Here is a 19,560-nt window from a genome sequence, read left to right as displayed (position 1 = left end):
TATCATAGTTGCAAAGCATAGGAATTAACAGGTTATAGAGCAAACAACGCAATTATCACAACACAGGTTGTAATGTGGCTTGAAATCATCATCACATCTGGTTGGCAAGCATGTGAATGGTTTGTGTCTGGAGTGTATAGTAGATGAAATGGTGGAACATGTTATGTTGTTGTATGTTGAAGAGAGGTGAAAGGCTATGGTTATTGAGTTTGGAAAGGGATTTTAGAAGTTAGTAGGGCTCTTTTTTTCTCAGAAGTACTGAGTCAGGTAGAAGGATTTAGAAATGTGGAGCTTATGTTGTGTAAACCGTGATTGACCACACACTCCAGCACAGTAAGTGGCGGCATGCACCTTTAACGTTTGTTTGCGGAACCGCCATTATATCATAGAAGAAGAAGGAGAAGGTCAAAGTTGATTTTGCCCATGTGTGTCGCTGTTGCTACCTGCAGTGATAGCTATCGAGCTTGTAAAGGGTTTCTTGCATTTTTGTTTCAGATTGTACAGCTGTCGTAAATGGATTAACTGCCAAAGTTGTGCTATAAGCAAGACGTGTATTTAACGATTTTTCGTGGATCACACGTGAGTCTCCTGCAAAGGATTTTTCCTATTTATTGCTGGTCATGGTAGCTAGTTAGCTGGCTAGGTAGCAAACCATAGGCAATTTGTATTTGTTGTGTGAGGAAGCTAGTTTGCCTAGCTGAATCGGTAACGATAGCTAGCTGGTTCCTATTTAAATCTTCAGAACTTAAAACATTATCATATGTCATTAAATTAACACTTGAGAAATGATGAATATTTGTCCACCAGTGTTGCGTATCAGAAGCAACAGTAAACCTAATTGAACGAAATGATCTGACTACTTTGGAAGAAAGTCAAATTAAGAGAATCCATATTGTTGTGGTGTTCTAATGTTCGTAGACTTTCATGTAATGATGACCATTAGCTCCTCCTCCAGGCAGGAAGTCATGTAGATCTGAAATGATTGGATATGTTGTCTAGTGTTTCTAGAGTACCTAGGGATAAGGGTCTAGGTATCGATTTCAGCCTTAAGCCCACGGCTGGAATTCATTTTAGAAGGTTGTTCCCTCCCTTCTGGTCTCCTTCACTCCCCTTCTCAGATATGAGTTTTTAGATATTAAGTGATTTTTTAGGTGAAAGGAACAGGGTGGAAACTCTAGCTCTTAGCTCACTCATAATACTATCCCTTTAACTAGCTAACTGTGTTTTCACTAGGTTGGCTTTACAAGTGTGCAGGGATCCGGGGGATGATGAGTGAAGAAGGGTCAGGAAATATGCTGATCAAGCCACTGAAACGAGTGGAGGAAGGAAATGGAGAGTCGGGTGAGAATGGACACATCAGAAAGAAGCTGAAGTCTGTAGAACCAACTGGCAATGAGAGGAAACACCCCAAAAGAAAAGTGGTCCTGCTTTTGGCATATTCAGGCAAAGGTTACTACGGTATGCAGGTTGGTATTAATCTTAATATTTTCATAAAGGGATGATTTAATAAAAATAGCTAGTCCTCCATTTAGGTGCAGCTTTCTAAATATACTGAACAAAAATATAAACTCAACATGTTGGTCCCATGTTTCATGAGCTGAAATAAAAGATCCCAGAAATGTTCCATATGGACATTTGTTTACAACCATATTAGTGAGCATTTCTCTTTTGCCAAGATAATCCATCCACCTGACAGGTGACATATCAAGATGCTTATGAAACGTTTGATCATTACACAGGTGCACCTTGTACTAGCGACAATAAAAGGCCACTCTAAACTGTGCATTTTTGTCACACAATACAATGCCACAGATGTATCAGGTTTTAAGGGGTCGTGCAATTAGCCTGTTGACTGCAGGAATGTCCACCAGAGCTGTTGCCAGAGAATTTTCATGTTCATTTTGCTACCATTGGCAATGTGTCCAACCGGCCTCACAACAGCAGACCATGTGTAACCACTCTAGCCCAGGACCTCCACATATGGCATCTTCACTTGTGAGATTGTCTGAGACCAGCCACCCAGACAGCTGATGAAATTTCTGTCTGTAATAAAGCCCTTCTGTGGGGAAAAACATTCTGATTGGCTGGGCCTGGCTCACCAGTGGGGGGTTCTATGCCCACCCTTGGCTGCGCCCCTGCCGAATCAGGTGAAATCTATAGATTAGGCCCTCATTTCAATTGACTGATTTCCTTATATGAATAAAATCGTTGAAATTGTTGCATGTTGCGTTTAGATTTACTTAATCTGCTGTGTTTTGTGTTTCAGAGAAATGCTGGATCCTCCCAGTTCAAAACCATTGAGGATGAGCTGGTCACAGCACTGATTAAGTCTGGCTGCATCCCAGACAACCATGGAGATGACATGAAAAAAATGTCGTTCCAAAGATGTGCGCGAACAGACAAGGTATGGGAGGCAAGCATGGAAAAGGCTTAGTAGCTGTCTGCCCAAATGCATCCCTTGAGCAAGTATCCTTACATTTGTTTTATACCTGAAGAAATGAAATGCACAGGAAAAGACATACACTTTGTGTGGTCTCAAACACAAATTCATTGTTATTACCTTGCTTTGTGATCAGCTTAATTTGTTTTCTGTCAGGGTGTTTCTGCAGCAGGTCAAGTGGTCTCTCTAAAACTGTGGATGATTGAAGACGTAATGGAAAAGATCAACTCCAATCTTCCACCACAGATCAGAGTGCTGGGTGAGATCGCACTGCTTCCTGTCAAATGTGTTGGAGACGCCTAGAACCGTCACAAAGCAGCCTATGGTTCTTGTATAAAGACTAGGAGGTCTTGGTGGTCCCTTTTGGGAAGTAATTGATTCAAGGTGTTATGTGAAAATGTGTTGGACATGCACTGACAATGCAATGTTGTTTGTCCAATGCTGTTTATTCTGCCTATTGGCTTGAACATATAATAAAAACAATTGATATCAAAAAGAGAACTTTAAAGACAAGAACGGTTTAGTTACCAATGTTGTTCTGCATCGTTTGTGATCTTTTGTCCCTATAGGTCTGAAACGAGTAACTGGGGGCTTCAATTCTAAAAACAGCTGTGATGCCCGCACATACTCCTACATGCTCCCCACTGTGGCCTTCTCCCCAAAGGACTATTACACCAACAATTCTGCTGCATTCCGCCTTGAGCCAGAGACACTGCAGAGAGTAAACCAGCTGTTTGGCAGCTACAAGGGCACCCATAACTTTCACAACTTCACCTCCCAGAAGGCCGCGCGGGACCCCAGCGCCCGCCGCTACATCACAGAGATGTCCTGTGGCGAGCCCTTTGTGCGTGGCGGCGCCGAGTTCGCAGAGATTACTGTGCGTGGCCAGAGCTTCATGATGCATCAGATCCGGAAGATGATCGGCCTGGTGATAGCTGTGGTGAAGGGCTATTCGGGGGACGAAGTGTTAAAGCGAAGCTGGGGTGAGGAGAAAGTGGACGTGCCCAAAGCCCCTGGCCTGGGCCTGGTGCTGGAGAAGGTGCACTTTGACAGGTACAACAAGCGGTTTGGTGGGGACGGCCTCCATGAGTGCCTGGAGTGGACTGAAGAGGAGCAGGCCATCTTGGCTTTCAAGGAGGAGCACATCTACCCCAGCATTGTGGAGACAGAGTGCAAGGAAGGGTCCATGGCTAGCTGGATGGCCACACTGCCCATACATGACTTTGAGGCAACTGCAACAGGAGCGCAGGATAAGGATAGGGAGCAGGTGGGTGAATACAACACAATTATATATTTGCCAGTTCAATTATCAGTGGTTCTTTGTCCTACAAAATGTTTAACATTATTAGATGAATCATCTATAACTACTATAAGCACTTAACACCCAGACCTCATAAAACCTGCTGTGTTTTTGGGAGGTGCCATCACCCTCCCTTTTTTGAAACTCATAAAACCATTTTCCATTTTCAGGATGATGAGGAGGGTAATAGATCAGATTCTGCACTTTGAAGTCTGGCAAGTGGAAAGACACCTTTTGCTTTGCTGTATCTCAAGAATGAGCTTTTGTTTTGCTATGGAAATGCATTGTCAGTAATGCCACTGATTTACTCAATAATGAAGACATTTTAATAAACATTTTTGTTATTTTTAAACCATTGTGTGAATCCTTTCTAATAAAATCTTTGTAAGGATTTGTTAGTTGGATGTGTTTCATGAAACAAACACAAATTGATAAGACATGTAGGTCTAAGACCGGATGCAATGATAGGAATGATGGTGTTTTATAAAGCTTTCAATTTGTTTTGGAATGTCACATGTAAATTATGGAAGTATATTTGTTACAGTACAGCTAGAATATTTATTTTAGATATTTGGCCAGGCCCAGCACAGTATACACGCCGACCGCAAGGGGGCGGAATTAGAATGTAAAGGACGTCAACACTACCCTCATCTGGGGGAAAAATGGCGGCTTTGAAGAGGTGCAACGTGAGTTCGGAAACCTTAACCGTAAATGATGTGAAAACACCTAAAATAGACATCAACGGTAAAGTAGATCTGATTATTCAGAGCAAGAAACATGCCAACGATGTGTTCGACGTTCTTGAGTATCTTCAGGTATGTAACTTAACAGAAACGGTCTAATGTGCGTGTTCAATGTTAGCTTTGCCTCTTGGTTTTGGAAAGCTAGCTAGCCCCCCCATATTTGGCCCCATGGTTCTCATGGTGATTGATATATATTACATACCAACGTACATTCTCCCCACTTTCATCCTCAGTCAGAGAAAGAGAAGAACGTTGTTTGTGCGATTGATGGATGTACTAAACTGTTCAGCACGTTGTTGGAGAGGGGAGAGCTGTATGTTGGGCAACTGCCCAAAGAAGAGTTGTTGATTGGTGGTGAGTATCAGTTTTTTTTTGCTCTGCAACTCCAGATCTGGCAACCAGAAAAAATGTATACTAAAAATATATAAACGCAACGAGAAACAATTTCAACAATTTTACTGAGTTACAGTTCACATAAGGAAATTAGTCAATTGAAATAAATTATTTATGGTCTAATCTATGGATTTCACATGACTGGGCAGGGGCGCAGCCATGGGTGGGAGCCAGGATCATCCACTGGGGAGCCAGGCCCAGCCAATCCGAATGGCTTTTTCCTTATAAAAGGCTTTATTGCAGACAAAAATACTCCTCGGTTTCATCAGCTGTCTGGGTAGCTGGTCTCAGACTATCCCGCAGGTGAAGAAGCCGGATGTGGAGGTCCTGGGCTGGCGTTGTTACACGTGGTTGTGAAGCCGGTTGGACGTACTGCCAAATTCTCTAAAACAACGTTTGAGGCAGCTTATGGTAGAGAAATGAACCTTCAGTTCTCTGGCTACAGCTCTGGTGGACATTCCTGCAGTCAACATGCCAATTGCATGCTCCCTCAACTTGAGACAGCTGTGGCATTGTGACAAAACTGCACATTTCAGAGTGTCCTTTTATTGTCCCCAGCACAAGGTGCATCTGGATAACGATCATGCTGTTTAATCAGCTTCTTGATATGTCACTCCTGTCAGGTGGATGGATTATCTTGATACAGGAGAAATGCTCACTAACAGGGATGTAAACAAATTTGTTCACACAATTTGGGAGAATATATTTTTGTGTGTGTGTGTGTATGGATCATATCTGGGATCTTTTATTTCAGCGCATTTAAAAAAAAAAATATTTCACCTTTATTTAACCAGGTAGGCCAGTTGAGAACAAGTTCTCATTTACAACTGTGATCTGGCCAAGATAAAGCAAAGCATTTCGACACATATAGCAACACAGAATTACACATGGAGTAAAACAAACATACAGTCAATAATACAGTAGAAAAATAAGTCTATATACAATGTGAGCAAATGAGGTGAGATAAGGGAGGCGAAGGCAATAAATAGGCCATGGTGGCAAAGTGTAGCCTAGTGGTTAGAGCATTGGACTAGTAAGTTCAAATCCCCGAGCTGACAAGGTACAAAATCTGTCGTTCTGCCCCTGAACAGGCAGTTAACCCACTGTTCCTAGGCCGTCATTGAAAATAAGAATTTGTTCTTAACTGACTTGCCTGGTTAAATAAAGGTATTTTTTTTTAAAGTAAATACAATATAGCAATTAATACACTGGTAGATTTGACAGATGAGTGTGCACAGTAGAAATACTGGGGTGCAAAGGAGCAAAATAAATAAATACAGTAGGGGAAGAGGTTGTTATTTGTACAATTTATAGATGGACAATGTACAGATGTTGTGAGCTGCTCTGCAGCTGGTACTTAAAGCTAGTGAAAGCTCATGAAACATGGGACCAGCACTTTACATGTTGCGTTTAATATTTTTCTTCAGTATTTTTGTGGCATTTCCTCACCAAGTACAAGGACAACGTATGTAGTCTGTTTGGGAAAGTCTTTTGTTCAGTTACATCTATAGAGTTAGACTTTGCAAAAAAAACATATATATACCTTTAGGTGTCTTTTATCTCTATGTTGCTTGGGCCTCAGGCTATGCCGGTGACTGACTTTTTGTGTCCTGGCAGGTGATCGCAGTGCGGATGAGAAGTACTGCATGTTCATGCGCCACCGGTACAATGGTTGTTTGGAGCTGCTGCTGGAGCACATCAGCCATGAATCATACCAGATTAAGGCGAGTTACTTTTTTGTCAACACCAAAAGTTCATTGTTAGGGCCAGGAGGGAAGACTGGCCTGGTTCCAGATCCATTTGAACTCTTGCCTACTCCTTATCACTCAATTTCATAAGGAGTTTGCGAGAGAACAGAAACACTGGCAACCAGGCTAAGAAAACTCTGGGCCCTAGTTAGTCCCAATTGTGGCACATAGGGGAAAAAAACAACTAAATGTCCCTTGTCGATCACGAATGTTGTATAAAATTATATTTGAACGTACTCGGCCGATTGGCCATCAGGTTTGTCCTTCGGTGGGTCGAATTTCTGACACAAAATATCCACAGGAAACTATTATTAAAACGACTTCATAACGCAAGTCTCAGTCTGTGGCAATCAAGAGTTGTTTGCTCTTGACCTAAAGCACGTGCACAAGACGGACGTACATGCACTTCATGCATTCATACTAACTGAAGTCTTGCAGGTGTTTACATGGTTTTGCACATGTGCTTGGGGTATACATTTCAACAGCAGTACTGGCACTCTAAAAAGTCTGGTAAGTAATACTTTCCTGTGGATATTTTGTCAAAAATGTTGACCCACTAAAGGACCAACTGCACAGACAACTGTTTAAGTAAGTTAAAATGTTATTTTATTTAACATTCTGGCTTGTAATTAAACGTTTTGCAGTGCTTTGTTTCAGACTGTATACCAGTAATTGGTATCTCAGTCTGATTTAGGTCCTAGAATAAAAGGTCAGCTGCTTCATAAGTTCTGATTTATTAGGGCCTGGTGTTTTTCTGGGGTCTGGTCACACGGTAAAGAAAAACCATTGGTCCTAATCATTAGTGACGTGTGCTGTGTGTGTGTGAAATGTACTTATTTTAAATGAAGGATTTAGTCAAATGTTGTGTGTTTGGGCTGACGATGCTATTTATTCCGATGCAGGAGAGTGCCCTGTGTGCACTGATGCAGTTTGCCTCCATGGAAGGAAAGTTCCCCCTTCAAGACTTGGACTGGAGTGAACACTACAGCTTCCCAAGAGAACTCATCCAGGTAGGGGTTTCAATTAAATACTGTACTACATGTTCGTTGCCTGGCGCAAATGTTGCACGATTTAAACTGTCATAAGGGTGTATTTGCGCACCAAAGATGCAAGTTTGAAACTGAACCGCCTGTATTTATGCCATTTATGAGCCGCTTTTATTCAAAGCAACTTAGTCATGTGTGCAGTCATTGTTAGTATGTGTGGCACCAGCGGGAATCGATCCCACAATCCTTGGCGTTACAAGCGCCATGCTCCACCAACTGACCCACACCTGTTACATTGAGATTCTGTCTGTAACGATCCGTTGCTCTGTGAACAGGCAGTGGTGGAGCGGCTCCTCTCTCGGGAGGAGGATCTGGCGCTTCTTATCTCCAGATTTCAGGAGTACCTGGATATGGAGGATGTGCGTTACTACGTCATGAGCTCTGTCCGTGAGAACGTGGGCAGGGTGATGAACAAAACCAAAGGGGTAAGCCCCGCCAGGACTGGTGTTTGTTTGGGGGTTCTAAATTAGATGGTGTGTTGTAACTTGTTTAGGTTTTTGTTCTATAGCAGTTATGTATTTTTAACATTCTTCACTATTTTTGTCTTTTATCACCTCAGTTGAATTGTGCTCCACACCTTAGCTCAAGTGTTGGGCTGTCATATCTGACTGATGTTGTTTGTTTAGAATGGTCTTGTCTTGTCTCTTCAGGCAGTGATGCCCATTTACCAGAACAACGTGTTCACACTGCTGTCCAATATCAACATGCCTAGCCAGGAGTCAGAACTCACCAACTACCTGGTCAAACAGGAAGGTCAGCCTGCTGTTTTGCTCTTATTCTATATATTAAAATGAAAACAATGCCTTTTTAGTAACTTGTATGCCACATGTTCTTAAAATTGTCCATATTATTCAATGAGGAAGGTGCATAAAGATGGAGGCCCCCATGTACTTAGCACAAATGCTTAGTTCGCCGTATTGTACATTGCTCAGGTTTTTTTACAGCATTAGCACAGTATACATGGTCCGAATTCTAGCTCCAAGACAGTAGCAATTTGAAAAAACAAAAAAGTAAATTGTACTGGTTTACTGGTACATTGAACCATGTCGTGCGCCGTAGTTTAAGAACTCTGTGGGTAGTGTTAAAAACAATGATGTCATTTCTGAATTCCTCCATCTTTATGCACCGTCACCATTGTTGTGCAAAGGTGCCATTAAATTATCCGAGTGGCTGAGTTGCCAAATTCTCTGGATGCCTCTTCAGCTAAACACCTGATGCTTCTGTGTATGCGTGGGATTCTCTACGCACAGATGTGTTTTAGCTGCTCAGGAGCGATGATCGGACGTCTTTGTCTGGTGTAGCCGGCAACCTTCGACATGTTGTAGAAAAGATGATTGAACAAACTTTGTCTGTTGTAACAGTAGGCTATTATAAAATGTAAGCACAACAGACAGGCAGTCTAAATAGCGATTTAATGTTATTTTTTCATCGTCATTGCAAACATTGGCGAGGCAGACAGGCAGTCAAAGTTGTAGTGTTTTTTTGGGGGGGGGGGGGTTGTTAAGTGAGAAATGTGAAGGGAGGGTTAGCAGCAGCTACGGAGAAAAAGGTGTGCGTAAAATAACACATACACAGAACGTGATTCGGTTCTTTAGCTCTGGGGAAGAAGCTTCCAGACTGCCTTCTGTTGCGCAGCCTCAACCTTAACTTATTGTGTGATTGTTTGCCCCTTGGTTCATTTTACAGCTAAACATGAAGACTGGAAAGCAGCCAAACTAAAAGTAAGCAAAGCCCCCTATCATCTGGAGAAAACATGCTTTTTGTGTCTCATGATTAGAAGTATTGCAATAACTGTGAATGTAATGATTATCTCTCCTTCCCATCAGGAACACAAGCGTACCTTTGAGCGGTTGTGGCTCGGGTTTCTGAAGTATAAGGTATAAGATCCACTTTAACATATAGACCACCTTTGAACTTGTCTTTTGTTCCAATCTAGAGTCCCAGATTTTCAGTCTCATGTCTTTCATACCCTGTAGTTGCCCAGCAACATGTACAAGAAGGTGCTGGTGATCCTCCATGACTCCATCCTGCCCCACATAAGCAATCCCACACTGATGATCGACTTCCTGACTGCAGCCTATGATGTTGGTGAGTTGAGTTTCCATAGTTTGTCACCTATAGAACAATCTGACTCGATGCCACACTGTACTGAAAGAGAAGAGTACTATGAGAAATATATTATTTGTGGTTTACTGTAACCACAAGTATGTTAGAACTTCTGTAATACAGCCATACTCATCACCCACAGTGGCATTCTGTGTAGCTTTATTTTGTACGACTGGGAAAGTGTAATTCCTTGTATATTGTTTTTTCTGTGTCTGTACAGGAGGGGCAATCAGTCTGCTGGCTCTCAATGGCCTGTTTGTGCTCATCCATCAGCACAACCTGTGAGTATTCCACACTTAGTGCAGAAGGTACTGAACCAGCAAACATTGTCTTCCTCAGCTTCTGAAGGTTTAGGTTTTTGCATTGGATGCAAACTATTTAAACAGAGGTAGACATTACCCACTATCATAGGAACAAAAAAAAACTGGTCCTAGCTATTGAATATGTTTAAGTTGGAGTTACTTTCCCTCAACACTAGAGTCAAGTGACTATTCGAGTAATAACCGTGTAAGTGTGTGCCTGTGTGTTTGCAGAGATTATCCCGATTTCTACAAGAAGTTGTACAGCCTGCTGGAGCCCTCTGTTTTCCATGTGAAGTACAGAGCACGCTTCTTCCACTTAACTAACCTCTTCCTCTCCTCCACGTAAGACCTCTCTGTCATGATCACTCCATTAACTATCGATGACTGGCATTTTATCATCACACTTTCTGTAAATCAGTTAACAGTTATCAACTATTTGTCCATGATGTCTTTTCTTTCTCTCTCCAGTCACTTGCCAGTCTACTTGGTGGCAGCGTTTGCCAAGCGTCTGTCCCGCCTGGCCCTCACGGCGCCACCTGCTGTTCTGCTCATGGTACTGCCCTTCATCTGCAACCTGATCCGCCGCCACCCTGCCTGCCGAGTCCTCATCCACCGGCCTAGTGCAGCTGACGGTAAGTGTCCCCATTTCACCCCATACATTCACCTGTCTGGAGATGGGAATGAATTCATTTGATTATGATGATAATGTTGATGTGGTGGTTTGACATATAGGCTAGGTCTTAAAAGGGCTTTCCAATAGATAGGTTGTTTGACATGGCTTGTCATTTCCTGTGTGTTTGGACAGAAGCCTGTGATGACCCCTACCTGATGGAAGAGGAGGACCCCTCCCAGTGCCACGCCCTGGAGAGCAGCCTGTGGGAGCTTCAGGTGTGTAGGGGTATCCAGAGAAACAAGAACATGATACATAGAGATGAACACAGCCAAACTCACTGTGCTCTTCACTTTCCCCTCCTGCTCTCCTGAGTGTAGACCCTGCAGAAGCATTACCACCCTGATGTGGCCACGGCTGCCATGGCGATCAACAAGCCACTGTCACAGCAGGAGGATGCCATCAGTGAGCTGCTGGAGCTATCCACCTATGAGGTGAGGTGACATGACCAAACTCTGAATGTCCTTTCGTCCACTTTTTGGTCCTCATGGTGATTCACATTCCCAAGTGGTTTTACTTTGTTGGTGAGGATATTAATCTCAATTGTAACGTGTAATGTCTTATCATTTGTTAGCATGTTACTTTGTCAGTGTATTGGTGTCTGTCACTGTAAATTGTGTGCATACATGTGTACATGCATGGCTTTGATCATGTTGTTGATGGAATGTGGCTCTGTGTCTGCACACAGCTGATGGAGCGGGACCTAAAGCATAAGCAGAGCAAGACTGTGCCGCTGGAGTTTGACCCTGCCACCCAGCTGCTGCAGGGCTCTGGGGGGGTGGGGGTGCTGGGCCTGAACTTCTCTCTAGAGTAGAGACAAACAACCCCAGGACACTCGCACTCCTAGTTCTCTGGACCTCGCTGTCTCTCCCCCGTATCCCCTTTTCATTCCACATCCACGATTACATATTTCTGTTTGGAATTAGTTGTACCCCAATAAACCTTTCTAGAAAACTGTGAGCTGTGTTTTATAATTTATGCTTATTGTCAGATAAGATTTACAATGTTTTGTAGCTGTTGACTCATTGGTATGAATGTCTGCAATCTCTGTGAGACTGATATAATTTTATACAGAATTTAAATAAGGTTTGACAGGGAGGGAGTAGCACTTGAAAGATACATTCACAACTCTATGCATTATGTCTATAATGCATTCGAATGGGGGCATTGAGATAGAAAGCAATGAATTTAAAAAAAAAAATGGCAGGAATCCACCTTGCTCACATTCGAGTATGTTCTACATTGGCCTCCGTAAGATTGCTCGGCATTCATTGGCTGATTGCATGACTTACTGTTAACGTCATTACGTTTTCTTGCGTAGCTGCTTCCCGAAGCCCAACAGCAAAATAGACGATGGTAAGTGAAAATAAAGTAAATATTTGATTTTTTTACCTTATTTATTTTTCGTGAACATTGCTTGTATGTGGATTTATGGACTAATTGCTTTGTGACCGTAAACTCTTATCTCTAGATCCTAGCATATAAAGCATGTTGGTCTGCTAGCTAGCCCGAGATGGATGAACGATGATCACATGACAAAAAAGTGGTCTGAATAACAACGCAGTACTGCTCAAATCAATCACCCTTTCAATCTGCATTGGGTTCTACTTTAAATGTGCCATTGTCTGTGAATCTGTGTGATGAGATTGAGTTTGCTCGAGTAGCTAGCTAACGTTAGCTAATTTCCTTCTCCATGTCTCAGCTAGCAGGTGATTTCTTCATTTTCTCTGGTTGTTTAGCTACCACCATGTCATTTCTCATGCCTACTCATCACAGCAAGTTACGTATTTAAAATTCAGTCATTTTAATTTGATTTCAACTTTATGGACCTTTTGACATTTTGTGTCTGCACAAACCCAACGTTAGTGTTTGGTAGGGGCACTACTATAATCACTCACGCTTTAGTTATGATCTTACTTGCAACCCACTAAGGCTATCATCTATTGTCACCTTACTAACACTTATTTGTTTGGAATGTTTTTCCTTAATTTTTAATTTAAGTTTTCACTATTTTCCCACCTGGTTTTATTTTTTCCTTTCCTGTCTTTGATCTTGCTTCATGTCAATCTCTCCGCACACATCCTGCTTCCCACCCCTGTTACCCACCCTACCCCTTCTCCAATCTTCTTCTGTTCTGTATTCAGGCTGGTCACCGGGTAAGTGCACGCTCTCTGTGTTGGACCCTGTACTGTGCCTGTTCTACCTCTTCTGGAGGCTTGTTTTGCAGACTAATGGAGGGATGCCTGTCATCGTAACACCCCATACCTCGCTAAACTCTAAGGGTTAGCCTTATAATGATGTCCTGGTAATAAAGACACTTTCCATACTAACACACATACACACCAAGAATGTTGTCATGCATTCAGGTGAGGTTATTGAGCAATATGTTTGATACATTTAGAGGCAACTCTAAAAACAAACTGTTATTTTGGGTACACACCCTTTGCTGGATGGTTGGTGATGTAGTATGACCTTTCTAATGTGTGATGTGGAAAAATAAATACGCCTTAATTATTTGTTCGTCGCTGTTCAGACAAACTGATATATCTGTGGGGATAGAGTATTCTGCGGAATGGGACGAAGCTTTAGTCCTTGATCAAATTGGCAACAATCTTCTAATTACCATGGAGTATTGATATACCCTACTCGAGAACTTAGTTCTCTTCCAACTCGAGGACCAAAGTTGTGGCATTTTTAAGATGAATTGAAATTCAATACGACAGACTAGTTGAACATTTGCAAGTCACATTTTGAATTTCATTTCCTCAGTTGACTGAGTTGAAATGGTATCGACTCCAAACTTAATGTCATCCTCCTAATGGACAGCCTACATGTTGTAAGTATGACAGAGCTCCCACCTGTAACTGCCAACATATCTCATCTCTCCTTCCACTGTTTTGATGCCAGTTGGTCCTGGTGTTAGGTGACCTGCACATCCCCCACCGGTGCAACACCCTACCAGCCAAGTTTAAGAAGCTGTTGGTGCCAGGCAAGATCCAGCACATCCTCTGTACAGGAAACCTCTGCACCAAGGAGAGCTATGACTACCTGAAGACACTGGCTGGGGACGTACACATTGTCAGGGGAGACTTTGATGAGGTTTTTATATCCTCTTCCCTTATGCTTTATTACATGTTCCATTATATCAAAATGTATGTATAATCTTTTAATAGGTAAGGAAAGTGGATGAGCTGTGGTGTTTTCTGCCTTCTCTTCCCTATAGAACCTGAACTACCCGGAGCAGAAGGTGGTGACAGTAGGTCAGTTTAAGATCGGCCTGATCCATGGGCACCAGGTGATCCCCTGGGGGGACATGGCAAGCCTGGCCCTGCTGCAGAGGCAGCTCGACGTTGACATCCTCATCTCTGGACACACGCACAAGTTTGAGGCCTTCGAAAACGAGAACAAGTTCTACATCAACCCCGGCTCAGCAACTGGAGCCTACAATGCGCTGGAAAGGTAATGGTGGAATTTCTACAAATTAAGCCGTTGACATATTTATTGGGTCATTTAGCAGATGTTTTTAAAGTGACTTGGTAAGTTGCTAACTGCTAGCATTACACTGATGTGTAAACATGAGCATTCCTCTCCCCTGTTTTGGCTTCTCCTCAGCAACATCATCCCATCCTTTGTATTGATGGACATCCAAGCATCCACAGTGGTGACGTACGTATACCAGCTCATAGGAGATGACGTCAAAGTGGAGAGGATTGAGTACAAGAAATCCTAAACCCAGGGCTGAATAGGGAGGGGTGAGGCAAGGGGTGCTGTCGTTCAGTGTATCGTTTCATTCCTTTCTACCTGCAGCTCCAACTACATAACCACAAAAAATGCTCTACCATAACTGTTTGCTAACTTAACTCTATCAAGAAATGTATAATATTTTATGTCATCCGCATTGGCATGTGTTCCACCCACCATGTGGTGTCTGTAAAAATAAATTTAAAAAATGCAATTGTCACACGCGTTTGCATAATGTCATTTCAAATAAATATTTGGTGCCACTTTTTGAATTTTATGTATTGTCATGTAAAATGTCCTGTAAGTACATGTAGTTCCATGGGCTTTTATTTTCCTGTAGTGAGCCTTCTCTTACTAATTTCACCCACAATAAGAATCCCATTTCATTCTCAGCCACCTGTTCATATTAAATTGTAAGACAAAGAAAACACTTTTAGGGATACTTCAGGATTTTGGCAATGAAGTATGCTAGCAGATACCCATAGACTTCCAGTCATTGTGCTAATACTAGTTAGCATTGGCTCGCAAAACTTGACACAGAGACATAAAATGATATCCACAAGATCATCTGACTCTGGGGAAGTAGATAACAGGCCTCATTGCCAACATTCCGAAGTATCCCTTTAACACTTAAAGTAAATGACACCACATGTAAAAACACTGAAAACAAATGAGCGATGCAGTCATATGATTGAGAATAAGTCGTCTTGCTCCCCCATAGACAGTGAGCTCATGCATTTAACTCCAGGTTGTCTTTTTCTGAACACTGATAAAGGCACAGATGTAAGCATGTAGTAACAAACTGCCCTGAGGACCTTAGTCCTGCTTTTTGGTTTTCCTGTCTTTCGACACAGAATAACCTGGTGATGTCCTGTAGGGTTAACCACAGGCAAAAAAAAGGGCTGTTTTTGACATCAGATTCTAAAAAAGTAAATGCCATACACCTCATTTGTTGATTGGGGATATTTGATAGAATGGTTTACCCATATGTCCTTTGGTCCACAATGTGGTCGAGGCGTGGTCGTGCTGTGAATTTTGGAATGATGTTAATTTGTCTCATGACTTAACATGGGTGCATCCAGAGGTTGGATGAACACATCTCGGACTCAGTCCTTCTCCCTTATGGAACCTACAAAAAAAAATGTGAATCCTATGAGCACTTTTCTTATGCCTCAAACAGGTATGACCACCAATCTTAAACATCATCATTGTAGTACTTCACTGTCCCCCAACCTCCTTGTAGGATGTGTCCACCATGGTTATAGAGTAACCGCTAGTTTTCTCTGTCCTGATGCATCTGTCAAGCACATTTTAGGTCATGTTTCTGGAAGAGTTTATGTGCATGCTCTGTAAGCATCAGCAATTGTGGATATGCTTCTGTCCTGGTGTCAGCTCCAAATGCTGTAGTCTTTTAGCCAAGTGTGACATGCCAGTAGCCTGCTGAATCTTTCAGACGTGGCCCAGTGATTGCATCGGGCCTGAATTAATTTGCTGCTTTTTGGAGTGGGAATCAATTCTTTAAAATCAATTTTCAGTCGTTCCAAGCGAGCGTTCCTAATGTCGTCTGACCCCACATGGACAGCATGAGTCCCCATTGATTTGAGCCTTCCTAAGGCTTTAGGAAAACACTACAACATGATGCATTAATGTCAATATGGTTTTGCTTTCCTACTGAGACTAAGGGTCTGGTTGCCTTGGAGCTTGATGTTGACCAAGAGGAGTGGCCCTAGCAAGAAGAGTGGCTGTTACTCCAAGGGAAACCATTGAACACACTGCTGCCTGCCAATATGCAACATTCTTCATTTTGATATTTTAAATATTTTGATAAAGATGTACCTCACTAATATACTTGCTGTTTCCACATAATTCGAGTGCTTATTGGTTATTTTGTAATCTCAGTTTTCCCGCAAATTAACGCGCTGCCACAGTCTCCGTTAGAAAAACTCGTCTCAAATTGCAATCTACACATATCATGATATTTAAAACATGTTGTTTTTCCTAAAGTTACCTCTCTTTGAATTATGAAATTCTACAATAGAAAATAGGTATTTTCATTGTCTGGTTAAAGTTCTTGAATTGACCTATTGAATGTATTTATTGACGAAGTGAATTGACCTAATCTATTACTTTGTCAATGTTAAATTTAATTGAACGCTATAAACGAATGTAATCTATAACATTTAAATATAACATTTAAAATAATTAATTGTACTATTTCAATAAGGGACATAGACACATGATTAGAAACTTGCAATGTAATTTGTCCTATATAGTGTTCAAAGCAGATAATATTGGAAAATTACATCAAGACCATTATTGCACTGAGACAGCCATACATTTTTGGCAAGATACCATCGTCGTGTTTCATCCGATGCACTCTGAAATAGTCTTGGCATTTTCAGCAAATATCACCTGTTTTTTCATTCAAAACCAGAAGTAGCAATAATATTGACTGACAAAATCTAAATTGCTGTCGATTCTTGACATTGGCGTGTAGGTAAGATTATTTGTACGCATGCGTGAAAATCTACTGCTCAACTCTGCTCACTCAAAGACTTTTGGTCTTCACACAATACCCGTAGTTAGCGAATGTCTTCTGCCTGCAAGCATGTTAGCTGTGAATGTAGCCGCCGACATGGTTTAGCAACATTACTCTTTAATAATTAAGCGACTAAAATTGTTTTGTGTGGTTTCAGTCCTTGGGATATTATAGTATAAATGCCTCGTTATGCTCAACTCGTGATGGGACCCGCGGGAAGTGGAAAGGTAAGTTAACTAAGCTAGCTAGCTGATGTTTTTAGCTAAAGTCGTTAGCTATCCACAACACTGAAACGTTACTGTTAGCTTCAGTGGGTAGCAAGTAGCTAGCTAAGGTTAAGTGTTTGCTGTTTGTTCCATGTCAATCCAAAATGTAGCTAAACGAGCAGGGCTAGGCTATGCTTTACAATTAAAGGCAATTCACATATTAAAATAGTTATAGTTAGCGCTTGCTAATTTAGTTGCAACATCCAAGGTCTGAGCTACATGCACTGCCATTGACCATGACTTGTCAGTGTCAGAAATGCAGTTCCAGCACTTTTCTAATGCGCTTGTACTGTAGATGTTGCTTGATTTAGCCTATTAAAAGTTATCATATCATCACGTATGTTTTTGCCACAGATATTTCAGTCCGCTGTGGTTTATTAATCTCCCCTATCTGTAGAGTACCTACTGCTCTACACTGATCCAGCATGCAGAAGCCATAAACCGCTCTGTACAGGTGGTCAACCTAGACCCAGCCGCTGAACACTTTGATTACCCGGTCATGGCAGGTAAAACACATCTCTGAGGAGTTCTGTGATAGTTCTGTTTATATTACAGTGAGTGGCACTGACTGGTTGTTTTTCTACCCTCAGATATCCGGGAGCTGATTATGGTGGATGATGTGATGGAGGACGAGTCACTGAGGTTCGGCCCAAATGGAGGGCTGGTGTTCTGCATGGAGTACTTTGCCAACAACTTTGACTGGCTGGAGGAGAGCCTGGGCCACGTGGAGGATGACTACATACTGTTTGACTGTCCTGGTAAAGTGTTATTCATAGAGAGGGGCAAGGAACATGACTTTGATGGATCTGATTTTGAACATCATGATCATAGTTGTTGAGAAGTTTGTGCTGATGTTGTAGTGAGAGTGGTATTAACTATAATTATGATGGGGTTGTTGATGTCTGCAGGTCAAATAGAGCTCTACACACACCTCCCTGTGATGAGGCAGCTCGTAGAGCAGCTCCAGCAATGGGAATTCCGTGTTTGTGGCGTCTTCCTGGTAGACTCGCAGTTCATGGTGGAGACCTTCAAGGTAATCTGGCCACTATTAACCCACCTTATTCCTGATCATGCTGCCTTTTACTCTGTCAATAATATGCTCTGACAGTAGTATTTGAAGTTAATTGCTAAACAATTTTCTCCCATCCCAGTTCATTTCTGGTATCATGGCTGCTTTGAGTGCCATGGTGTCTTTGGAGATTCCAACAGTCAACATAATGACTAAAATGGATCTGCTGAGTCCCAAGGCCAAAAAGGAAATTGAAAAGTAGGTGCCAGAATGAAAGAATTCCTCCTTTTTATGTGTTTATCTGTCACTGTGGTCTTTGTGTATCTGATTTTGTGTGTGTCTGGCTCTGAATGCATCCTATGCATATGCTTAGCGGACCTGCATTGGCTGACACTGACAGATCTCACACTCTCCATGCAGATACCTGGACCCAGACATGTACTCAATGATGGAGGACAACTCTGTCACCATTAGGAGCAAGAAGTTCAAGAAGCTGACCAAAGCCATCTGTGGCTTGGTAAGTTCCTGCTGTGCACACAGCCACACTGAAAAGGCAGCAATGGTGTTAATGATTTTGAATGATTTCTGAATTTGGAATTCATTTAAAATATATGTTTATTTTCCAGATTGATGACTACAGCATGGTGAGATTCCTGCCATTTGACCGCACAGATGAGGAAGGCATCAACATAGTGCTTCAGCACATTGACTTTTCCATACAATACGGAGAAGACTTGGAGTTCAAGGAGCCAAAGGTAAGTACATAAAAATCCACTATGTGGACTGAAACGTATGCCTAGTGCTTAACTATAATCCTGCTTTTGGAAGTAATGTACTACATTTCTAAGTATACTAAGTGTGCTCCCAACTACTTAAAACCTTTCACTCACTTTACTTGTTTTTCTGTCCTTAGGAGCCTGAAGAGGAGCCCGACAACACAAATTATGATGATTTATTTCAGGACAAAGTAGAGGACTGAGAGGTGACATAAGAGGCCCAGAAAGAAAATATAACATTTGATGGTCAGAGGGAAATGTTAATTGCAGTATCATGCCACATACTTATTTATTTATAGACTTATTATGTCTCTTTAAAAATGTTTTAGTTATTTTAAGATTGTGTATAGTGTATCGTGACCCTGATATTGCACCCCCCCCCCCCCCCCGTTGAATATTTGGATTATATTTTATTGAATAAAAACTATTGTAAAACAGTTTTCACACAATTATTGCTATGAAAATTTTAAATTGGCACCAC

The 19,560-nt window shown here is 41.9% G+C and overlaps 4 protein-coding genes across 5 annotated transcripts; all 4 read left to right on the top strand.

Annotated features, from left to right (window-relative positions):
- Window positions 1–399: 399 nt before the first annotated feature.
- Window positions 400–4,092, top strand: LOC135518031 (pseudouridylate synthase 1 homolog). Its single transcript, XM_064942859.1, has 6 exons — window positions 400–579; window positions 1,234–1,466; window positions 2,267–2,404; window positions 2,597–2,699; window positions 3,010–3,707; window positions 3,911–4,092. The coding sequence occupies exons 2-6, from the start codon at window positions 1,266–1,268 to the stop codon at window positions 3,947–3,949; spliced, it is 1,179 nt and encodes a 392-aa protein (XP_064798931.1). The 5' UTR covers window positions 400–579; window positions 1,234–1,265; the 3' UTR covers window positions 3,950–4,092.
- Window positions 4,093–4,368: 276 nt separating this feature from the next.
- Window positions 4,369–11,708, top strand: noc4l (nucleolar complex associated 4 homolog). Its single transcript, XM_064942857.1, has 15 exons — window positions 4,369–4,555; window positions 4,717–4,837; window positions 6,494–6,600; window positions 7,527–7,634; window positions 7,946–8,095; window positions 8,321–8,423; window positions 9,357–9,391; window positions 9,497–9,547; window positions 9,647–9,758; window positions 9,997–10,057; window positions 10,310–10,420; window positions 10,547–10,710; window positions 10,884–10,966; window positions 11,069–11,182; window positions 11,437–11,708. The coding sequence occupies exons 1-15, from the start codon at window positions 4,403–4,405 to the stop codon at window positions 11,560–11,562; spliced, it is 1,599 nt and encodes a 532-aa protein (XP_064798929.1). The 5' UTR covers window positions 4,369–4,402; the 3' UTR covers window positions 11,563–11,708.
- A 320-nt stretch (window positions 11,709–12,028) lies between these two features.
- On the top strand, window positions 12,029–14,709 carry LOC135518036 (vacuolar protein sorting-associated protein 29). 2 transcript variants are annotated; one of them, XM_064942867.1, is made up of 4 exons: window positions 12,029–12,104; window positions 13,656–13,847; window positions 13,972–14,207; window positions 14,361–14,709. In XM_064942867.1, exons 1-4 carry the CDS (start codon window positions 12,102–12,104, stop codon window positions 14,476–14,478), a joined length of 549 nt encoding a protein of 182 aa, XP_064798939.1. In that variant the 5' UTR covers window positions 12,029–12,101; the 3' UTR covers window positions 14,479–14,709. The 2 variants fall into 2 exon arrangements, with proteins under 2 accessions (XP_064798939.1, XP_064798938.1); XM_064942866.1 differs by having other exon boundaries at window positions 12,055–12,119.
- A 2,332-nt stretch (window positions 14,710–17,041) lies between these two features.
- gpn3 (GPN-loop GTPase 3) lies at window positions 17,042–19,516 on the top strand. Its single transcript, XM_064942864.1, has 8 exons — window positions 17,042–17,255; window positions 17,692–17,800; window positions 17,885–18,052; window positions 18,203–18,327; window positions 18,446–18,561; window positions 18,724–18,820; window positions 18,930–19,058; window positions 19,217–19,516. Exons 1-8 carry the CDS (start codon window positions 17,208–17,210, stop codon window positions 19,280–19,282), a joined length of 858 nt encoding a protein of 285 aa, XP_064798936.1. The 5' UTR covers window positions 17,042–17,207; the 3' UTR covers window positions 19,283–19,516.
- The last annotated feature ends 44 nt before the right edge of the window (window positions 19,517–19,560 follow it).

Source organism: Oncorhynchus masou, chromosome 28, assembly GCF_036934945.1.
Source record: "Oncorhynchus masou masou isolate Uvic2021 chromosome 28, UVic_Omas_1.1, whole genome shotgun sequence".
Lineage (NCBI taxonomy): Eukaryota > Metazoa > Chordata > Actinopteri > Salmoniformes > Salmonidae > Oncorhynchus > Oncorhynchus masou.
This window is presented reverse-complemented; position numbering and strand designations above follow the sequence as displayed.

What these genes read in the sequence shown, in the direction of transcription:
- gpn3 (XM_064942864.1), top strand. Translation starts at nt 17,208, where the DNA reads ATGCCTCGTTATGCTCAACTCGTGATGGGACCCGCGGGAAGTGGAAAG. An exon ending in CATACTGTTTGACTGTCCTG is followed by an intron (nt 18,053 to 18,202) that starts GTAAAGTGTTAT and finishes TGATGTCTGCAG; the next exon opens with GTCAAATAGAGCTCTACACA. An exon ending in GCCAAAAAGGAAATTGAAAA is followed by an intron (nt 18,562 to 18,723) that starts GTAGGTGCCAGA and finishes CTCTCCATGCAG; the next exon opens with ATACCTGGACCCAGACATGT.
- LOC135518036 (XM_064942866.1), top strand. An exon ending in TCAGGGGAGACTTTGATGAG is followed by an intron (nt 13,848 to 13,971) that starts GTTTTTATATCC and finishes TCTTCCCTATAG; the next exon opens with AACCTGAACTACCCGGAGCA. An exon ending in GCCTACAATGCGCTGGAAAG is followed by an intron (nt 14,208 to 14,360) that starts GTAATGGTGGAA and finishes GCTTCTCCTCAG; the next exon opens with CAACATCATCCCATCCTTTG.
- LOC135518031 (XM_064942859.1), top strand. Translation starts at nt 1,266, where the DNA reads ATGATGAGTGAAGAAGGGTCAGGAAATATGCTGATCAAGCCACTGAAA. An exon ending in ACCACAGATCAGAGTGCTGG is followed by an intron (nt 2,700 to 3,009) that starts GTGAGATCGCAC and finishes TTGTCCCTATAG; the next exon opens with GTCTGAAACGAGTAACTGGG. An exon ending in AGGATAAGGATAGGGAGCAG is followed by an intron (nt 3,708 to 3,910) that starts GTGGGTGAATAC and finishes TTCCATTTTCAG; the next exon opens with GATGATGAGGAGGGTAATAG.
- noc4l (XM_064942857.1), top strand. Translation starts at nt 4,403, where the DNA reads ATGGCGGCTTTGAAGAGGTGCAACGTGAGTTCGGAAACCTTAACCGTA. An exon ending in ACGTTCTTGAGTATCTTCAG is followed by an intron (nt 4,556 to 4,716) that starts GTATGTAACTTA and finishes TTTCATCCTCAG; the next exon opens with TCAGAGAAAGAGAAGAACGT. An exon ending in GGAAAGCAGCCAAACTAAAA is followed by an intron (nt 9,392 to 9,496) that starts GTAAGCAAAGCC and finishes CCTTCCCATCAG; the next exon opens with GAACACAAGCGTACCTTTGA.